The 20,753-nt window shown below is 36.2% G+C and overlaps 2 protein-coding genes across 3 annotated transcripts in view; both read right to left on the minus strand.

Moving 5' to 3' along the window:
• slc25a38a (solute carrier family 25 member 38a) overlaps window positions 1–3,585 on the minus strand; it is a 7,017-nt gene extending 3,432 nt beyond the window's left edge. The window contains exons 1-5 of one of the 2 annotated variants that reach the window (XM_016466278.1): window positions 3,353–3,585; window positions 3,025–3,087; window positions 859–983; window positions 703–787; window positions 441–620 (exon numbers count right to left, since the gene is read on the minus strand). In XM_016466278.1, the coding sequence (XP_016321764.1) occupies window positions 441–620; window positions 703–787; window positions 859–983; window positions 3,025–3,039 (405 nt within the window). In that variant the 5' untranslated portion in view covers window positions 3,040–3,087; window positions 3,353–3,585. Of the gene's footprint in view, window positions 1–440; window positions 621–702; window positions 788–858; window positions 984–3,024; window positions 3,088–3,203 lie in introns of both variants that reach the window. The other variant, XM_016466279.1, reaches the window with a different exon arrangement.
• A 3,013-nt stretch (window positions 3,586–6,598) lies between these two features.
• Window positions 6,599–20,753, minus strand: part of LOC107672897 (myosin-9-like) — a 66,317-nt gene continuing 52,162 nt past the window's right edge. The window contains exons 23-40 of the mRNA XM_016466273.1: window positions 19,144–19,488; window positions 18,936–19,059; window positions 18,007–18,178; window positions 17,715–17,927; window positions 16,433–16,577; window positions 16,148–16,354; window positions 14,997–15,101; window positions 14,773–14,925; window positions 13,315–13,563; window positions 11,881–12,093; window positions 11,585–11,797; window positions 9,826–9,987; window positions 9,551–9,679; window positions 9,373–9,461; window positions 8,821–8,944; window positions 8,527–8,735; window positions 6,997–7,105; window positions 6,599–6,910 (exon numbers count right to left, since the gene is read on the minus strand). Of these exons, the coding sequence (XP_016321759.1) occupies window positions 6,599–6,910; window positions 6,997–7,105; window positions 8,527–8,735; window positions 8,821–8,944; window positions 9,373–9,461; window positions 9,551–9,679; window positions 9,826–9,987; window positions 11,585–11,797; window positions 11,881–12,093; window positions 13,315–13,563; window positions 14,773–14,925; window positions 14,997–15,101; window positions 16,148–16,354; window positions 16,433–16,577; window positions 17,715–17,927; window positions 18,007–18,178; window positions 18,936–19,059; window positions 19,144–19,488 (3,273 nt within the window). The remainder of the gene's footprint in view (window positions 6,911–6,996; window positions 7,106–8,526; window positions 8,736–8,820; window positions 8,945–9,372; window positions 9,462–9,550; window positions 9,680–9,825; window positions 9,988–11,584; window positions 11,798–11,880; window positions 12,094–13,314; window positions 13,564–14,772; window positions 14,926–14,996; window positions 15,102–16,147; window positions 16,355–16,432; window positions 16,578–17,714; window positions 17,928–18,006; window positions 18,179–18,935; window positions 19,060–19,143; window positions 19,489–20,753) is intronic.

Consider the following 20,753-nt stretch of genomic DNA (forward strand, 5'->3'; position numbering starts at 1 on the left):
GGTAGGTGTGGCTGACTCTGAACTTTTATAAAGAATATCTCTTTGGATTTGAGACTTTAGTCTTTGCAACTTTACAGATCTTCTTTATGCACCAAGAGCTTGTAACTCTCCAAAGAGAAAGGAACAATTTCGCATCATATGACCCCTTTAAGAAATCATTCTAATATGCTGATTTGCTGCTCAAGAAACATTTCTGATTATTATCAATGTTTAAAAGAGTTGTGCTGCTTCCTATTTTGTTGGAAACTGTGATACATTTTATTTTTCAAGATGCTTTGATGAATAGGAAGTTCAAAAGAACAGCATTTATTTGAAATATAAATCTTTTGTAACATTATAAATGTCTTTACTGTCACTTTTGATCAACTTAATGAATCCTCGATCAATAAAAGAATTAAGTATTTACACACACACACACACACACACACACACACACACACCTCGAAGCGTGTTTTGATGACGGTGACGGGCAGCATGCAGACTCCTGCGACACATCTGGCTCCGGCTCCCAGCAGTATGGCCTGTAAGGGCCCCGGGGCCCCATTTGCGAAAAAGTGCTGCTTTAGAGTGAAATATGTGCTGAAGTAGATGCCGACTCCTGGAATACAGCGCACAAACGACTGCGGAGACAGAAATACAGAATATAACCATACAAACAGAAACATAATAGAGGTTTCGTACCAAATCAGGTGTGATACTCACAGGCGAAGCGCCTCTCCATAATCCGAGGAGCTTCTCCGTCCGCAGGACACTTACAAAGACTGTGACCATGCCAACCCGACCCGACCTGAGGCACAGAAGACAGTTCATTTAACACTCATTCAGCCAGACTGAACCTCGTCCTGTGTGTGGACTGACCCGGGCTGGACGCCGTTCTGTAGGGTCTGCAGACGCGTCTTCACCAGGTCCAGAGGCTGGAAGAGCAGCGTGGAGCACGTCCCGCTCAGAGAGCCACACATGAATGCTTTCACAGCCGGATGAGCCTAAATCACACAGAGAGAAAGTGAGAAACCTGTTGAGTGGCAACAACATATTTAAAATACAATATATTTAACCCTGCAGTCAGTTAAAAGCTGCTTTAATCACATCTGATTACACAAGACTTATAAAGAAATGGTTGTTTATTTTGATTTTAGATGGATTTCAGCATATCACAATGCTTTAAATCTTTTTTTTATATTTGTTTACAAAACGGCTATTGTTAATTAAAAGCATACACTTAATCTGTAAAAAAAAACATTTTTAATTAAAATTAACTGAAATAAACAATGCAATAAATCAAGTAATAATAAATAAAATAAAAAAATAACTTATTTTATTTCATCTACTTGCCAAGGCAACATTTATCATTTCTGAAGTACTACATTTTGCATTTACTTTGAAGTACTTAAGTACTAAATTTTACTCAAATTAAAACTGAAGCTAAAATAAAACATTTTTTAAGAAAATAAAATACAAGTGACAAAACAAAACATTTGCTAAAACTAAAATGAAAATAGGAAATATAAAAAAAAACTATAGCAGTATGATACTAATAACACTGTTACAAAATTAGTTTTATTTGGGGTGTATTTTGGCCATCATATAAACACTGATAAGGGAAATGATTTCACAAGTTAATGATATGAATGTGATAGTTTCAGTTTATCTCCTCCGTGGCAGCCCCGCCTCTTTAGACCAGAGCCATGGCAACCGAGTGTTTAACATTAAACGAGCCCCGCTTCACACGGACCAATCAGAACGCAAGAAAACAAGAGGCTCGGCTAAAGCCTGCCCCCTTCAGTTACAAAAGAATTGGCTACTTCACTTCTGCAAACGCTTTAGGTAAACAACAAACTCTCTGAAAACACCCCGCTTAGGTCTTCAACCGCATATTACCATAACTATGATTATACGCAATGAACATGTTAAACCGCGTGAGTAGAGACAATGTTGCACAGTCAGAGCTGCGGTGTCACTAACCTGATAACACGACTGATACGATACGAGAAATGGAGCAAGTTGAGGTGACCGGTGTAAAACAGATGGTAGCATAATTCGATAACGAAAAGTGCTACCCTTCAGATTTTGCTTCCAGGCCAGCATTATATTAATTAGGTGTGAGGCTTTATTAACATGTACACCCCAACCCCAAACCTACCCTTGCAGTAGGATACAGTGTTGGTAGCATAATCTGATAGTTAGCATTATTTGTCAGAACACCTGATCAAGTCAAGAGGTCAGAAGGAGATTGCAGAACAGACACAATTATACGTTTCAGCTCAATATTGACATCAGTCAAACAATCACCATTATATTGGATTATTTAGTGTATATACAGAGCACAATGGGTTAAACGTCTACGGGACCCCTAACTGGACATGGTGATGGAAAAACATAAGATGGAAAGAAAAGAAAACAATGTTTGTGTTCCACTTCACTCGCAAAACTCAAATTCCCAAAAGAGTTCGCAACATTTTGGTATAATGTAAAAGGAGAAAGAAAAACTATATTTCAAACATTTTGTTTCTCAGGTAAACGCAATACTTTTGCCAGAAAACACAAACGATTTGCGTGCGAGTAAAGTTTATCGGCGAAACGGCTTTATAAGTAAAGAGAGAGAGAGAGAATGAGAGAGAGAGAGAACGAGAGAGAATGAGAGAGAGAGAGAGAGAGAGAGAGAGAATGAGAGAGAGAGAGAGTTTTGACTTTTAACATCTCTGTAATCACCAGAAAACATTAAACATTTTTTTTTGTGTTTAAATATATAAAGTAAAAAAAACTGAAAATATAACAACCCAAAAGAAAACATGTTTCCGTATCAAAAAACAATAAACACATCATATAATCATTTTCATACATAAATGTTTAGAGATCCATCACAATCAACTTCACATATGCAGTTATTAATGCCCCACCTGTATTTAAAGGTCTCTATATCCATTATTAAATTGTAAAAAGCAAGAGAGAGAGAGAGAGAAGTTCGGTGTGTAAAAACGTTTGACAGGTTTGAAAACGCATTAAAACACACACACAGACTCTTACCAGTGAGAACTCCATGATGTTTGAGGTGTTCAGTCAGTTTTGTTCTTCAGAGCAGCTCAGTTTCTGAAAACACCAGCGATCTGAGAATGAATAACTGACAGCATCTCTTTCATTTCGCAAACTTAATCACGTTTCTCTCCCCAAACACAATCACGCAGTGTTTATTATTCTGTGCGCACCGTGCCTCAGTCTCATCATGCGCGCCTTCTCACGTGAGGAGCACGTGCGTGGGCTTTTGAGTTTTTAAGTAAAAATCAGAAAAAGTAACTAAACGTAGGCCTATAAACTAGTCGTAAATAAACTGTTCCTAAGTAAAAGATCAGCTCACCTCTTCTTACTCTATGACCCGCGGCGGGTGTTCATGAGCATCATCTACAAAATGGGGTTTTGGTCAATGTTACTCCAAAAGCAAAAAATATTCCCGTGACTGGGAATCTTAGAAATAAGAACAATAAGAGAAGAAGAATACCGACGAGAACTAGAAGTCAAATTGATGATCAGCACTGTGTAAAGCGCTGCTAGCTGTGTCTTGCTGTTCACGCGCTCCACAGGTATAAAAGAAAGGGGTGGGGCCTGATGCAAGGTGCGTAGTAAACCGAATTTGATTGGCTAATAACCAGCTAGCGCTTGCAAGACCAGTGGCCAAATGTAAAGGTTGAGAAATAACACTAATATATATTATATACAGTAGTCAGCATTTGAAGTGGATCAAAACCTTTCATCAAAGTTGTCCTAAAAGCTAAAACCAAAATGCGTTCTTGTCTTAGGACAACTTTGATTAACTTTTTTGATCCACTTCAAATGTTGACTATTATATAACTAATGACAATTTATTAAATCTATTTAAAGCAGAATATATATATTTTTATATATAATAATAATAATAATAACTATTGATTCGATCTATTTAAAGCAGAATAGTCCTAACCGAAGTTATGTCAGACAGATTTAGAATGCATGAAGTATTTGTCTGAGAATAAGAATAGAGAACAATGACATACAACAAAACTTATCTGTCACTAGTAAAAGCGAATCTCGTTACAGATTGAAAGGGTATAGATTAGCTCCAGTGTAAAGCAGATAAATCCGCTCAGGACCAGTTTGGGCCCCTTCTGCTCTGCACTGAGGCGGTCAGTGTGCACACTCTCGTGGTAGAGCTCAGTAACTGCCAAAACAGATTGTAGGCTACCGTTTCATTAATATTCAGACTAAATAATGAAAGAGAAAATGTGGATTTTCAGAAGATTATCAACAAATATTTGGGAAAGACGGTCAGTGAAGGAGATGCTAAGGAACCACGGTTATTAAAGTTAGTTTCCTCTTATAATCGAACATTGGGTGATGGCTTTTACTTATTTGATGTTAAAAAACAAATTATTTTATAGGACTAAAATCTTTGGTAAATAGTTGAAAGCAGTGGGGTCATTTTGGCCCAGGCCAAATTGCTACTTTTGTTTTTAACTGTAACTAATGTTAGAAAACCAGGAAAGAAAAGAAAAAAAAATCATACACTTGCTAAAAGTGTTTTGAAAAAGCCATTTTATTGCATCATTATACCAACGATTTACGACAAATCTCTCCAGATATCATTAAGGAGTTGCAGAGACAGAGAACATAACACAACATCACAAAGTCATTATTGGGAGGCGATGAGAATAAGAGAGAGAAATGCTCTATCTATCCATACATAATCAATAATAGTACATTTCTCTCACTTCCCAGCAGAGTGAGCGAAAAAAGCAGAAACTGAGCACGAGCTTCGAGGAGGGAGATCGCTATCGCCGACGTCCCGTTCAAATCCATTCTCCTTAGTTCTTTCAGAAATATGTCACAGAGTGATAAACGTGATCAGAGGTAGCCATGGAAGTGTTCCATGTTTTAAAACTCCCGCCAAACGGTCGATTCCCACTCCTGCGCAGCCGTGCTCAGCGTTAACAGTGCGTGCGTGAGAGAAACCGTCAACCCTCCACCATTCATGCCCTGAACATTAATAAAGACACATATACTGAAAGCAAAAGAGGAACAGAATGTATCCAAATAGTAGATTTAAGGCGATAGTGCATAGTGCCATGTCTAAATGAGTTCGTGCGTTGCCTACTCGATCCTTATTCCTTCAATCTGCTGCAACAGTGCCATAAACACCTCTATTTTATTGCTCAAACAGTCTTTCCCCATTTCATGTGCATATACGGTGGCGTGAAAATCTCTAATATTTTCGGTGCTGGTTTGATTTACTAAATGCTTTATTCATGTGTAAAGCCCAAAAGCGTAACTGTACGATAGTATCTGTAATTATCATCACAATCTTTTATTTACCAGCAGAGGTGCAAGAGAGCGAGCGCTATGTTCATCCTTATACCATTATAAAAAGTATGAATAAAATACAGTTTTGTAGAAAGCAATTTTGCTTTGGTCCCCTTCAATAAGTTCTCTTCTTTACCATTTTTTAATCCTTTTACTTCAGTTAGAAAAATAGATCCAGAATCGGGACTACAATTGACGGAATGCGTCCTTACAAAAATATCATTCCGTTCTTTTTCTATTCTAGACAATGACATGAAAACACAAATTTGGTCCTCGGTGAGAGTGAAGCTGTCATGTGTGTGATTGTCAGGAGAACCATTGTGTGTGTGCGAATACACTATGGCACTAAAATAAGAACAAAAAACAAAAATCGACGAAGTATCTCTGAGTTTCCGTGGACGTTGTCGTCCAAGACTTTTGTGTGTGTGTGTGTGTGTGTGTGTGTGTGTGTGTGTGTGTGTGTGTGTGTGTGTCAAATTAAACAAAAAAAAAAAAATAATCTTTTTTTTTAAATATCCAGTTTTGTAATTAATTTCTTAAAATAAATTTCAGTTTTAGTTGTAGCATTTTTAGTAATTGAACTTCAAAATGTAATTAATTATTCAAATGTCTATAATCTTTAATATGCATTTTTATATTTTTTTATTCATTTTTATTTCAGTTTTAGTTTATTTTAGTACTTCAACTTAAACTAAACAAAACAAAAATTATAAATATGATCTGGCATCAATCTCAATTTTAGCTATAATGCGTTTTATTTTTGTTAACATTTGTTTTATTTCAAGTAACAAACTTTTTTTTTCAAAATTGTCTTTTTTTTTGTTTTGTTTTAGTTATTTTAAAGGGGTCCTATTATGGTCTTTTACAAAGTCTTGATTTTGTTTTGGGGTAATACTTTAAATAAAATGAAAGATTTTTTTTAAATAAGTGATTTTTAAATGTTATTTTAGTACTTAAAGTTTATCTAAATGAAAATGAGAAATTGTCTTCTCATTTAGCGGAAATTAATTTTAATTCAAGTAATGAATTTTTTATTCTTCATTTTTTTACGGTTCTAGTTATTTTAGTACTTCAACTTATTTCTAAACGAAAATTAGAAATGTATATCATTTTAATATGTCTATATAGTTTTTATTCATTCCAATTTACTTTTTAGATATTTTAGTACTTAAAGTCAAACAAAACGAAAATAAGAAATGTTACCTTAGCATCTAGCTGAATTTTTTTTCCCAAGTAATGAAAATACATTTTTAAAATGGTTTTAATTAGTTTAGTTAACGTTGATAACACTGATGTGAATGTGGAATAATTCTGACGAAATGTAAAAATAAATAATTAATAATCTCAATTCTAATATTGCGATCATCAGTTGAAGTGTTATCGTGCAGCGACGGCGTGTTTTGACGCACCTGAGTTTGCTCTTCAGGCTGTTGACCTCGCGGTTCATGGCGTCGGCGGACTCAGAGGCATCCTCCAGCTCCCGCTGTAGTTTCCTGCGGTTGGCGTTTGCTCTCTGCGCCTCCTCCTCGGCCTCCTCCAGCTGCCGCTTCAGCTGCTTCATGCGGCTGTTCAGCTTATCAGACTGCAGCCAATCACAAACAAGCGTTAACATCGCTAAACTTTAACCTCGAGCGGTGTGACTGACACAGGGTTTGTAGCGAGCATCACCTGATCTTTAAACTGCTCCGTGTTGCGTCTCTCGTCGTCCACCTGCAGAATCACCTCCTTCAGCTTCTTCTCCGTACGACGCACCAGTTTTGAGGCCTGCTGTCGCTCTCTGAACACAAACATCATTTATTACTTTGAGCTTTTCCCTACTGTTATAAATAGATGAATTATTGTGTACATTCTTATTTGTAGACCTAAACGTTGATGGGCAATTAATCTGAAAATTGTAGTAAATTTGTTATTTTCTAATTTAATTATATTTCCACTTTAATTTTCTTTTATTGAGTTATTTTCTGATGTACCTAAATTTTTTTTTGTACCTTTTCTGAATTGTAAAACATATCTTGTATGGCAAGTAGTCTAAAACCACACATTTCTGTCTATGTATTAATAAAAAACTGATGAATTATTAATTGTATACTATATTTTTATTTTTAGACCTAAATGTACAAGTTAGTAGGTAATTGATAAAAAAAAGTTTGTATTTTAATTATGGCAATGTACATTTCATTTATCGAGTTATTTTCAAATTTAGTTTATTAATTTGATTTATATATTTGTATATTTTACAAATAATAAAATGCCTATCTTGTAGTGTAAATGGTCTAAAATATCTAAATATTTGTATACATTTCTACGTAAATAAATGTATTTGTATTTTTTGTTGTTGATTTGTATCTCTATTGTGATTAATAAAAATAGCTGAATTATTAATTCCATAAATTAGTAGGTTAATGATGTGCCTGTAATCTGAAATTCCATGAAGTACATTTTCATTTAGTTAAAATACAATTAGTTAATGTATACATTTATTTGTATTCTTTTTTTAAATAACAAAATACATATCTTGTATGGTAAATAGTCTACAATGTCTAAATATGTTTCACTGTAGATAAATGCGCATGTATGTATTTGTGTATCTGTATTGTGATTAATAAAAAAAATAGATTAATTGTTAATTAAAATGTCTAAATGTGTATATATTTCTATGTAAATATTTGTGTATGTATTTGTGTTTTTTGTTGTTGTTGATTTGTATCTGTATCTTGATTAATAAAAAAAATGATTAAACATTAATTGTATACAACTTATATTTGTTGACTTAAAAGTAAACATGATTTATTAATATTATAGATTTTTATTGTCAGACCAAAATGCATGTTATGTGCTTTTAATCTGAAATGTAAGTAAATGTAATATTTATTTGTATATTTTCTGAATAATAAATAACATATATTTTATGTTAAGTAGTCTAAAATGTCCAAACATGACTATATTTTTCTGTCAAAAAAGGAAATGTATTTTTTGTTGCGCCTGATTTGTATCTGTATTGTGATAAATAGAAAAAAAACAGATTGACTATTAATTATATACATTTTGTATTTGAACTTATTTTATTTGAACTTTATTTTACTTTATTTCATTATTTATTTGTATATTTTTGAATAATAAAATGCACATATTGCACGGTAAACCGTCTAAACATGTCTATATAAGCCTCTATGTCTGTGTGTTTGTGTGTTGCTGTACTTGGTCTCGATGTCAAGCTGCTCCTCCAGCTGGATGATCTTGGCCTCCAGGGCGGCGATGGTGGCCTTGTATTTGCTCTTGACGGTTCCCTCCAGCTCGGTGAGTTTGAGCTTCAGCTCCTTGTTCTGGCGCTCCATCTGCGAGCGTGCTCCTTCCAGCCTTTGGGAGGTGCTGCGCTCCGCCGTCAGCTCCACGTTTATCTGGTCTGTCTGCGGAGAAACCGGACAGAGAGACAGCGGTGAGCGCGCTGTGGGCGTCAGACGCCAGCAGCGGGACGGTCTGAGCGCGACGCACCTGCAGCAGGGCTCTCTTGAGCCGGTCGTTCACCAGCTCCGTGTTGTTCTGCTCCTCCTCCAGCTCCTCCTCCAGCTTAGCGATCCGCGCCTCCAGACGCCTCCTCTCCTCCGAGCCCAGAGCGCTGAGCACACAAACGCAATGGATTATGGGCCATTATACCAGATTATATCAGCCAGTAGAAATCTGTCTATTTTAACTGCTGTTTTTTAGTTGTGTTTATGCAAAATTGGGCCTCATGTATTTATTTATTTTTTTTATAATCATAGATCACTTATTTTCTTCAATTAAATGTTTTATTTATTTATTTATTTTTGTTTGTTGTTGTTAACTTTTAATACAAGATCAAATATAATATAATATTTAAAATTTGTGAAAACTATTTAAAGTGTTTAATTTCTTTTTAATACATTTCTTTTATTATTTTATAATTGTTACATTAATCAAAAATTAACTAAAAAGAATCAATATTTTTCAAAACAAATATTTGAATAGTATTGTTCATTTCTTCCATTAACCTAGAGATCTGTGAATGAAGTGATGTTTCCTCACCCCTTCGCGGCCTGGTTGTTGATCTCGTCCTGCAGCTCGTCTCTCTCCTGCTGCGCTTGTCTCTTCGCTCGCTCTGCGGCCGCCAGTTCCTGCATTCAGACGCATTCAGACTCGGGTCAGACGCTCATGTGAACCACAGCAGATTCAGGACTGTGAGGACAGACACACACACACTGACCTCCTGCAGCTGGATCATCTCGGCCTCCATGCTCTTCACCTTCTTCTCATTCTCTTTGCTCTGAGCCAGGATCTCCTCGCGGGACAGACGCGTGTCCTCCAGCTCCCGCAGCAGGTCCTTCATCTGAGCCTGAAACACAAACGCGGCTGTGATCGTTATGCTGCTTACAGAAGATGCTTTGTAAAGCTTGTTTTAAGTGATGTTTTAACATAACATCCATTACTGCAGAAAATACGTTCACCTCGTTCAACAAGCTTACGGTGTAAGAGACGAACCTGTGCTTTCTTGAGCTGTTTGAGCGCCTCGTCGCGGTTCTTGTTGGCCTGGTCGATGGCGGCCTCCAGCTCCTTCAGGTCCAGCTCCATCTTCTTCCGCGCCGCCATCGCCACTGTGCGCTGTTTACGCTCATCCTCCAGCTCCATCTCCATCTCACGCACCTGACCGCAAACACACGACAGAACTAAACCATACTGAACACAATCAACAATCAACTCCATTACAGATTAATCAAGCCTGATTAAACTATTAAACTCGGTTATTGAATAAATAGATATAATATAATATAATAAAAGTATATGTTTTTGCAAAAAATTAATTAGAGCTGCTATATATATATATATATAGTATACAGTATATATACAATAATTACTTGGTTGTTTATTTCTTTGATTGATCGGATAATATTTTTTAAAGACAAAAAAACAGCAAAAACTCACAATAATTTATTTTAAAAAACTTGGTAAAACTAGAGAAAAGAATATTTGAAAATGAATATTAATTTAAAGATTTTTAAAATAGTTTTTACTCACAAATAAATAAAAATAGCTTTATGTAAGATAACCGATCAATTGGTCGTTTATTTCCTTGATTAATTGTATGCATGTATGTATATATATATATATATATATATATATACATAAATATATCTAAAAATATAAAATATTTTTTAAGTAAAAAAAAATAAGCAAAAACTTAGAATGTATACTGAAAATGCCCATGTCAATTTTTTTTTTAAACAAATAGAATTGTTTTTATATTATTATTGATTAGTTAGTTATTTCCTCAATTAATTAGACCTAAAATCTTATTAGATATAAAAGCTTGCTATATATATTTATATGCATTTTATTTAATTCTATTAATTGAGGAAATAATATTAACCAATTATGAAACGCATTTGGCTGCGTCATATCATGTGCAGTGTTGCCAAGTCCAGGGCTTTCCCGTGGAATTAGGCTACTTTAACACTGTTGCCGTGGGTTGTTTTTGATGTCAGCGGGTTGAAGCGACCCCAATAACCTCATATTTAGCCCCTTTAATGCGAATTTACCAGGGGAAACCCGACAAAAAAAAACAAAAATATTTTACACCCCGGAATGCCATTTTTAACGGGGGGACCCCCCTCGAAACACGATTGGACTAGCTTTGAGAAGCAATTGGGCGGGTTTTGTTGTGAAAACCTGGCAACCCTGGTCATGTGGTGAGTTGGGGATTTAAAAAAATATTTTTACACACAATACCTGATAATTTTTTTAAATGCTTTAAAATAAATAAAAAAACTATGAAATAAATAAATAAAAATAGCTTTATGTAAGATAACCGATCAATTGGTCGTTTATTTCCTTGATTAATTGTATGCATGTATGTATATATATATATATATATATATATATACATAAATATATCTCAAAATATAAAATAACCAATTATGAAACGCATTTGGCTGCGTCATATCATGTGCAGTGTTGCCAAGTCCAGGGCTTTCCCGTGGAATTAGGCTACTTTAACACTGTTGCCGTGGGTTGTTTTTGATGTCAGCGGGTTGAAGCGACCCCAATAACCTCATATTTAGCCCCTTTAATGCGAATTTACCAGGGGAAACCCGACAAAAAAAAACAAAAATATTTTACACCCCGGAATGCCATTTTTAACGGGGGGACCCCCCTCGAAACACGATTGGACTAGCTTTGAGAAGCAATTGGGCGGGTTTTGTTGTGAAAACCTGGCAACCCTGGTCATGTGGTGAGTTGGCACCTGTTTGAGCAGCTGTCTCTTCTTCTCCTCTCCCAGCTCGTCTCGTCCCTGCAGGTCTCTCTCGTACTGCGCTTTCATGGCCTGCATGTTGACCTCCAGCCGCAGCTTGGCGTCTTCGGTGGCCTGCAGCTCGTCCTCCAGCTCCTCCAGCTGCATCTTCATCTCCTCCAGCTGCTGCTCCATCGAGCGCTTCGACTTCTCCAGATCGTGAACCTGAGAGAGAACCAGAAACACCGTCAGGTCTCCAACGACCAACCGATGATCTGAGGGTCTCTGACGACAGGAAAGCCTCTTACGCTCTTGCCCACGTCGTCTTTAGAGGACACCAGGTCCTCCATCTCGGCGCGCAGCAGTTTGTTGGTCCGGTCCAGCTCGTCCTTCAGGTCGCTGAGGGTCTCCAGCTCACGGGCCAGCGCTAACACACGCGTCTCTTTCTCACGGGCCTCGGCCTCAGCGCGGTCGCGCTCCTCGGCGTAACGGCCAGAGATGGACTTCTCCTCAGCCAGCATCTGAAAAACAGCAGCAAAACTTTATACCTATATTCAGATATTAGTCAGTCTGACGGTTGTGTGCAGAAATGTGCAAAACTGCTTACGGTATCTACAGATGATTTATATGTCGTGGTTCATGTAAACCACAAAATACATTTCTAAAACTAAATATACTTATATATTAAATATTATTATTGTTTTGCACTGGCTACCAATAGCTGCTCGCATAAAATTCAAGGCATTAATGTTTGCCTACAAAACCACCACTGGCTCTGCACCCATTTACCTAAATGCATTACTTCAGAGTTATGTGCCCTCTAGAAGCTTGCGTTCTGCAAGTGAACGGCGTATTATTGTGCCATCCCAAAGAGGCACAAAATCACTTTCACAGACTTTTTCATTAACTGTTCCCTCCTGGTGGAATGACCTGCCCAAATCAATCCGAGCAGCTGAGTCCTTAACCATCTTCAAGAAACGACTAAAAACACATCTGTTCCACCTTTATTTGACCCTCTAACTCTAACACTCTCTATTCTAATTCTATTTTATTTATTTGTTGACTTGACCCTCTAACACTTGCACTCTCTATTAGTTTTCTAACTGCTTGTTTTTCTTTAAAAAAAAAAAACCTCTAACAGTAGCTAATGCCTAATAAAATATATAAATGACATCCCTAAAACTAAAATGACTAAAACAAATAAACAAATGTTTTTAAATCGAAAAACACCAACTTTTAAAAAGCTCACAAAACAAGAAAAACAATTATATTTAAATACTATTCAAATAGTTTTAGTCACAACACCTGATCAAATATTTTTAAAATGACATCACTAAAACTAAAATGACAAAATAAAATAAATAGAAATGTAATGTTTTAAATGAAAAACTAAAACCAAATTTTTTTTTTTTAAAAAGCTCAGCATAACTACAAAAACATATATTAAAAAAATAAATCTATATTATTAGACGTTTTAAGATTTTTCTCAACATTTTTTTTACACACAATTTCTACCCAAAATATTGTAGAACTAAAGCTCTCCATGTCTAGAAATCACACTATGAGGCTTCATTATATATCCAGGTCCAAAAAATGAATTAGAAATTAGAAAATGTAGCCGTTTTATCTTACTTTGATGACTGTTTGGCCTTTTTTTTTTTTTTTTAATACTTTCAGTCATTTCTCGAGAGCCGCTGCTCTAATAATCAAACCCATCCCGATCACAGGGCTTCAGCTCTCACCTGGTCGAACTTCTTCTGCTTCTTCTCCAGGTTGGAGACGATCTGTCTCAGATGGTCCTGGTCCACCAGCATGTCGTCCAGCTCCTGCTGCAGGCGCGTCTTGGTCTTGTCCAGCTTGTCATAGGCGGTGTTCCTCTCGTCCAGACGCTGCGTCATGGCCTCCAGGTCGCGCTGAACGCGCTTCTTCGTCTCCTCAGTGTTCTCCAGAAAACTGGCCTCCTGCTCAATCTTCTTCTTCATGTCAGCCAGCTGCAGCAGAACAAACAGACGTTTATCACACGTCTTCATGGAAAACAAACCTTTATCACACACAGAAGAGCTACTCGTTTCATTTTCACAGTGTGCGCAGCGTTTACACTTAATTTGGATTCAGTTTGGATTTAAACGCAAATTAAGCCTATTTATTGAACTCATTTGGCTGAACTGAGGTATTTTTACACAAAGCTGCATTAAAACACAGCTTTGTCTTAAATGGCTTTTTTCTGAAATGATAACTGGATGCCACTCACTAAACATGCAATATTATTTGGCATAGTACTGCTTGAAATCTTCAGCATTACGCACTGGATCCTATTCAAATTAAAATAATAAATAATAGCCTGCACTATATACTTAACAGTATGCCAAATTATTAAACAATTTATAAATATTTATGACTGAATTATTATAAACTCTACAAAAAACAGTAGAAATTAAAATAAATATAAAAATAAAGAAATTAACAAGTAACTATAAGTAGTAAGTAACATAAGAAACCAAGCGATAAGAAAATTAATTCATTAATTTAATAGCAATAAAAGAAGAAAATTATATAAAATAATTAAACAATATTTTTCTTACAATATAAAAAATACAGCAATTAGCTATTTAATAAAACAATTATCTAATGCAGCAAACTCATAGTAGAAATTAAACCATAAAATAAATGAATAAGTCACATAAGAAACAAAAATAATAACAATAAAACCTTAATAACAATAAAATTCTTTATTAATTATTATTAGAAATTATAATATAGAACAGTTAAAAATGTTAGTTATTTATTATAAAACAGTTATTTTTCTTACAATAATAATAATAATAATATAAATGGCAATTAATGGCAATTAGCTCTTTAAGTTTGATATTCAATAATAAAAAATATAGAAAAATTTAGCCTTTTTTTTTTTTGTTTGTTTTTGTGAATTCCCAATTTTCATAAAAAATAAATAAATAAATATACTGAATAAATGCTGCTAGTTTCAGGGTTTTGACTCTTTCTTGATGTATTTCCCATCTTGTCATGTGTACTTACTAAAGATTCGCTAATGAATCATTTTGTAAACAAGTTCACTAAACAAATTCACCGAAACGACGAATCAAACATCGGTACATTTCTTTTACACTGCACAATGTTTCGATTAAGTATTTTAGAGTTTCGATCCGCTAGCGTTCATTTTTCTCCGTGATTTTCCGTACCTGTGCCTGCATGGTGCTCATCTGTTTCTCCAGGTTCCTCTTGGCCTCCTCCTCCTCCTCCAGCTGCTCCCTCAGGCTGCTCTGCTCGTCCTCCAGCTGCCGCAGACGCGTATTCAGCGCTAGTTTCTGCCGTGTCTCCTCCTGCAGCACTTCCTGTGAGGAGATGGCCAGCGTTCAGAGAGCGAGTGAGGTGCGCAGACATCCCATAATCCCGCTATACGTACCTGCACGTCCTGCAGCTGCGACTCCACGGATGAACAGTCCTTCGTCGCTTTGATGGACTTCCCTTCAGCGTCGCTCAGCAGAGCGTTGACGTTATCCAGCTCAGTCTGAGGAGAGACAGAACTGCCGTCACGCTAATGCGAACCCTCAACCATCACTCAAACACTCAGTGATTATAAAGGTGTTGCTATGCAGTTGCTAGGGCCCTACTATGTGGTTAGTTACTAGGCAGTTGCTAGGGTGTTGCTATGTGGCTGCTAGGTTGTTCTCAGTGATTATAAGGGTGTTGCTAGATGGTTGCTAGGTCTTTACTATGTTGTTGCTAGGCAGTTGCTAGGCAGTTGCTAGAGTGTTCTTAGTAGTTGCTAAAGCTTTTGCTATGCGGTTGCTAGGGCGTTTAAGGTGATTATAACGGTGTTGCTAGGCAGTTGTTAAGGTGTTACTACGTGGTTACTAGGCAGTATCTAGGCTGTTCTGAGTGATTATGAGGGTGTTTCTAGGTGGTTGCTTGGGTGTTGTCATGTGGTTACTAGGAAGTTGCTGGAGGTTCTGAGTGATTACGAGGGTGTTACTAGAGCATTGCTATGTTGCAACTAATCAGTCGCTAGGTGGTTACTATACAGTTTCTAGGGTGTTCTGAGTGATAATGAGGGTGTTTCTGGGTGGTTGTTCTGGCATTGATATGTGGTTACTAGGCAATAGGTAGGGTGTGCTAGTGTGTTGCTATGTGGTCGCTAGAGTGTTCTCAGTGATTATAGGGGTGTTGCTAGGTGGTTGCTGGCATGTCATTATGTGGTTACTAGGCAGTTGCTAGGGTGTTCGGAGTGTTTACATGAGTGTTGCTAGGGCACTGCTATTTAGTTGTTAGGAATTTGCAAGGATGTTGCTATGTGGTTGCTTGGCAGTTGCTCGGGTCTTCTGAGTGATTACAAGGGTGTTGCTAGGTGGTTGCTTGGGGGTTGTTATGAGGCTGCTAAGGTGTTTTCAGAGATAACAATGATGTTGCTATGCAGTTGCTAGGGTGTTACTATGAGGTTACTAGGCAGTTTTTAGGGCATTGCTATGTGGTTGCTAAGCAGTTGGTAAGGCGTTGCTGTGTGGTTGCTAGGGCATATCAGTACAATAGCATCTATCTATCAGTTGATTCTCTCACCTGCATCTTGGCGGTTTTCTCGGCAAATTCGGTGCGCTGGCGTTCACTCTCGGCGTGTTTGACCTGCAGCTCCTGCAGCAGCGTCTCAGCTTTCTTCCTGCGGTGCTCTGACTCTCCTTTGCCCTGCATGAGCGTCTGCAGCTCGATCTGCAGCTCGTTCCTCTCCGACTCCAGAGCCTGTTTGGTCTTCTCCATCGACACCTTATTCTACAAACAGAGACTCAGAGTGAAGCTGCTAATCACAAGTCTGATGCTGTTTTCAGAGTGAAGGAGAGCATCTCGTACCCGTTTGACCTGCTCCAGCTGCTCGCTGAGCTCGTCGAAGGCCTGACCATGTTTCTGTCTCATCTCGGCCACCACCTGCTCATGAACTTTAGCCTCTTCCTCCAGAGTCCTCTTCAGCTGAGTCACTTCAGTTTCACGCTTCGTCCTGCAGCAAACACCAGGTGAAATATTTAGCCAATGGCTTTGCATGAGAAACATCTCAAATAGCTGCTTTTGAAACATCCAGGCAAAAAACAAACTCTGATGCCAATATAAATAGTTGCTTTTGAGGGTGTTTAAATCTTTAGAAGAACCAACAAAAAATTTAAAATATAAAAAAAAAAAGACTTTGAACCTAGACTTTAATGTAGACATTACATGTCTGGTACACAATTTTAACTGTAATTATAAAAATAAGAATGGTAATGCAATTGCACTGTTAAATAAAAAAAATGAATTTCTTGTAAAAATAATATTAATATTTTTATTATTATTTTATTGTAACTAATGATAAAAATTAAGAATTGTAATGCAATTGTTCTGCTAAATAAAAAGTGAATATTTAATAAACTATAATAATAAAATGTAATAATGCTAAAATTTAATATTTTCATATTTTAACTAATTACAACACTGAAGAATTGTAACGCAATTGTACTGTTAAATAGAAAATGAATATCGAATATACTAAAAAATAATAAAATATAATAATACTAACATGCAATTATTTTTATATTATTATTATTATTATAACATTAATCAAAAAATAAAGAATTGTAATGCATTTTTACTGTTAAATACAAATGAATATCTAACAAAATAAAAGAAATAACAACAATAATAAAATGATTATTTTAATAGTATTATTATTTTAATTTAACTATAAAAGAAAAACTGCAATGCAATTGTACAGTTAAATAAAAAAGAATATCTAATAAAATAAAACAAAGACAAAAATAACAGTACATTTTATATTATTATTATTTTAATATTATATTATATTATATTTTTAACATAGAAATTAGGAAATGTAATGCAATTGTACTTTTGAAGAAAATAAATGAGTATCTAATAAAATGAAAAACAATAATATTAATGTTGTTATTATTCTAGTCTTTAATTGTAAGAAACACTAACACTTTTTATTGTGACTGCAGGGAGACCTTTATATTTCAGCTTTATAAGAACTTCTCATTACAAACCTGTGAAACGCTGAAAACTTCAGGCCATAAAAATGTTGGAAATTATGCAGACGTGAAAATGAAATAAATCTGACGACAAACGTGCGTTATAAGTGACACACCTGAGCTCCTGCTGCGCGGCGGTGGAGTCGAGCGTGTCCTCCAGCTCGGTCTTCAGCGCCTCCAGCTCTTCTCCCAGGTCTCGGCGGTGTTTCTCAGCTTTGGTTCGAGCCACTCGCTCCAGCTCCAGATCCTCCTGAAGTTCACTCAGCTGAGCCTCCAGCTCACGGATCTTCTTCTGCGCCAGATTCTTCTGAGCCGCTTCCTCCTCGATCCTGAAACAGTCACTCATGAGCTGGAATCCTTCATTCAGAAGGATCAGTGGATTGTGATTGGATGCGGTGTGCGTCTCACCTGGACAGCGCCTCCTGAAGCTCCTCCTCCTTCTTGGCGAGTTGCGCGCGCAGTTCAGCAATCTGAGCCTGCAGCTCTGCGATCTGATCGTGCAGCTCTGTAGAGTCGCCCTCCAGCTTCCTGCGGTTCTTCTCCAGCTCCTGTCGCTGCTTCTCCTCGCGACGCAGACGGTCTGGAAGATGGGAAAATTATTTTTTTATTATTTATTTATGTTACTATTTATTTAAGACTTCCTACATTTTAAGCTTTACACAAGTTAATAAGGTCAAAATAGGAAACCATCATACTCTGTGTTAAATATTGGGATAAATTATGTTCGTAAATTGTATTTAAAAAAATCATTTAGACATTCAGTTCGTTATTATTATTATTTTTGGCGTCAGTAACAAAATGTTAAAGTAATGTTTACACAAATGTACATAAATTTATGTAAAATGTAGCAGAATATATTTGTGTATATAAATTATATATAAATGATAAATTATGCCACATTTCATATGAACTGTATTTTTTATCATCTATAATATGCTATATTTCATATGAATCATGTATGAATAATGTATGATGTATAATATATATATATAATTTTTTATGCTAGATTTTACATGTTTGAAATATTATGAAATATTATTCTGCATATTTAATTAATTATATAGTATGAACAATATACATAATTTTGTATTTAACATGAATTATACATTTTGAATTTCTCTTTCTCTATATTTTATATGGCTTATATATTATAAAAAAAAAAAAAACATTTTGCGATGTATTTTAGGCTGAATTGCTTTATTTAATCCTCATTTGTAAGACACTTCATATAAAAGCGTCTGCTAAATGAATAAATGTAAATGAGCGATAAATATGTAACAATGATTGTATTGGCCTGATGATCTACAGCAGATAAAGCATAAAGTGTTTTTGCTCACCCTCCAGGTCGGTGATCATGGCCTCGTGTTTGTTCTTGAGTTTCTGTAAGCTCTTGGATTTCTCCTCCTCCTCGGCCAGGTTCGTGGTGAACTCAGCGATTCGTTCTTCCATGAGTTTCTTCTCCTGCACAACCAGACGAACAGTGAGAAAAACAGCCAGTGTTGAGATTTAAACAAAATCTCAAAACAATCGCATCTGCAGACAGACCTTGGAGAGTTTGTTGTTCTGGTCGTCCAGCACCATCACGTCCTCATCGGTTTTCTTGAGTTTGGCCTCCATCGTGACCTTCTCCAGCTGCAGCTTCTGCCGCGCCGCCTCCTCCTCGTCCAGCTGCTGCTCCAGATCGGCGATGTTCTGCTGCATCTTCTTCTTCTCGGTCTGCAGGTGATTGGCTCGCTCCTCCTCCTCCTCCACGCGGGCCTCCAAGTCATGCAGGATCTCCTCCAGCTCCTGCTTCTTGGCCACCAGGCGGTTCCTCATCTCGTCAGCCTCAGCGCACAGATCCATCTCTGCCTGCAGCTGCTCCTGGAGAGCCAGTTTCTCTGTGCTCAGCTGCAGAGAGGATCAATCACAATATTAACATTTCCACTGGAACTTATAGTCTTATAGCAAAAAATAAAAAAATATATTGTATAAATAAAAAAACACTATAAAATAGAAAAAAAGGAATATTTCATAATGTTTAAGTCATAATGTATAATTAATGTAAATTATAGCATAATATGTATAATTCACAATGTTAAATATAGCATAATACATAATTTACGTAAATTGTAGCATCGTTTATTATATACATAATAAATAAATAAAAAAATAATAATAATTCAGTACGGATCTTTCGGTTTGGTACGCATGTACGCCGAACAAATCGTTCCATTTTTCAGGAAACTCAGACAATAAATGCCGTTTTGGCACTCTTTGATGTGGCGCGACAGATCGCTGTATAAACGCCTCAGTTCTGACAGCAGCGCGGAGCGCGAGTGAGAGTGATCACCCCCTTCCTCTTTATTACTAGTTTTAACGCGGAATAAACATGAATGAATGTCTCACCCCTCACGTAATCGCTCAATTAGTGTTTCAACTGCAGAAAGACGTCATTACAACAGCTTGTAAACAAAATGTTACGTAGCATTTAATTTACCTCAGGCAAGTCATCAGTGTCTACAGCTTGTTATTTGCTAGAGAAAAGAACATTTTGCGAAACATATGAATAGACTATACGAAATAGACTATACTTCATTATATTTACTTTACCTGTTAGTGATGTCTTATTTAATGTATGTTTAAATAAATATTTTATGAAACAAGCTATGACTCTGTAAACTATTATATTTCAACAACAAATAGAAATTGTATAATTTAGAGGTTAATTAAAAACAATAATTACATGTTTGCATACATTTTTTTTTTTTTTTGAGTGTTGATTATATAGTTAAAAATGAATAGTAATTGATTTTAAATTTGGGCTCAGGGTTAATTGTAACCTTATAGTAATGTAAAAGGGCTTCCTATAGTTTAGAGCAAAAGCTGAGGTAGATTTTTATTCCTAAGAAATTTTTAATTATAATTGAATTTATTTAAAGAAAGAGCAATTTGTTAAGTAAACCATTGTTAAAGGGGTCATACGATGCAATTTCAAATTTTCCTTTCTCTTTGGAGTGTTACAAGCTTTACATGCATAGATAAGATCCCTAAAGTTGCAAAGACTAAAGTCTCAAACCCAAAGAGATATTCTTTGTTCTCAAGCCCACCGTGTGTGTCGATGTGTTTTTCGTTGTGAAAGCAAAACTACTTTGTTTGGCCTTCCAAAAAAGGAC

This window comes from Sinocyclocheilus anshuiensis, unplaced genomic scaffold (assembly GCF_001515605.1).
Source record: "Sinocyclocheilus anshuiensis isolate Anshui unplaced genomic scaffold, SAMN03320099.WGS_v1.1 scaffold464, whole genome shotgun sequence".
NCBI lineage: Eukaryota > Metazoa > Chordata > Actinopteri > Cypriniformes > Cyprinidae > Sinocyclocheilus > Sinocyclocheilus anshuiensis.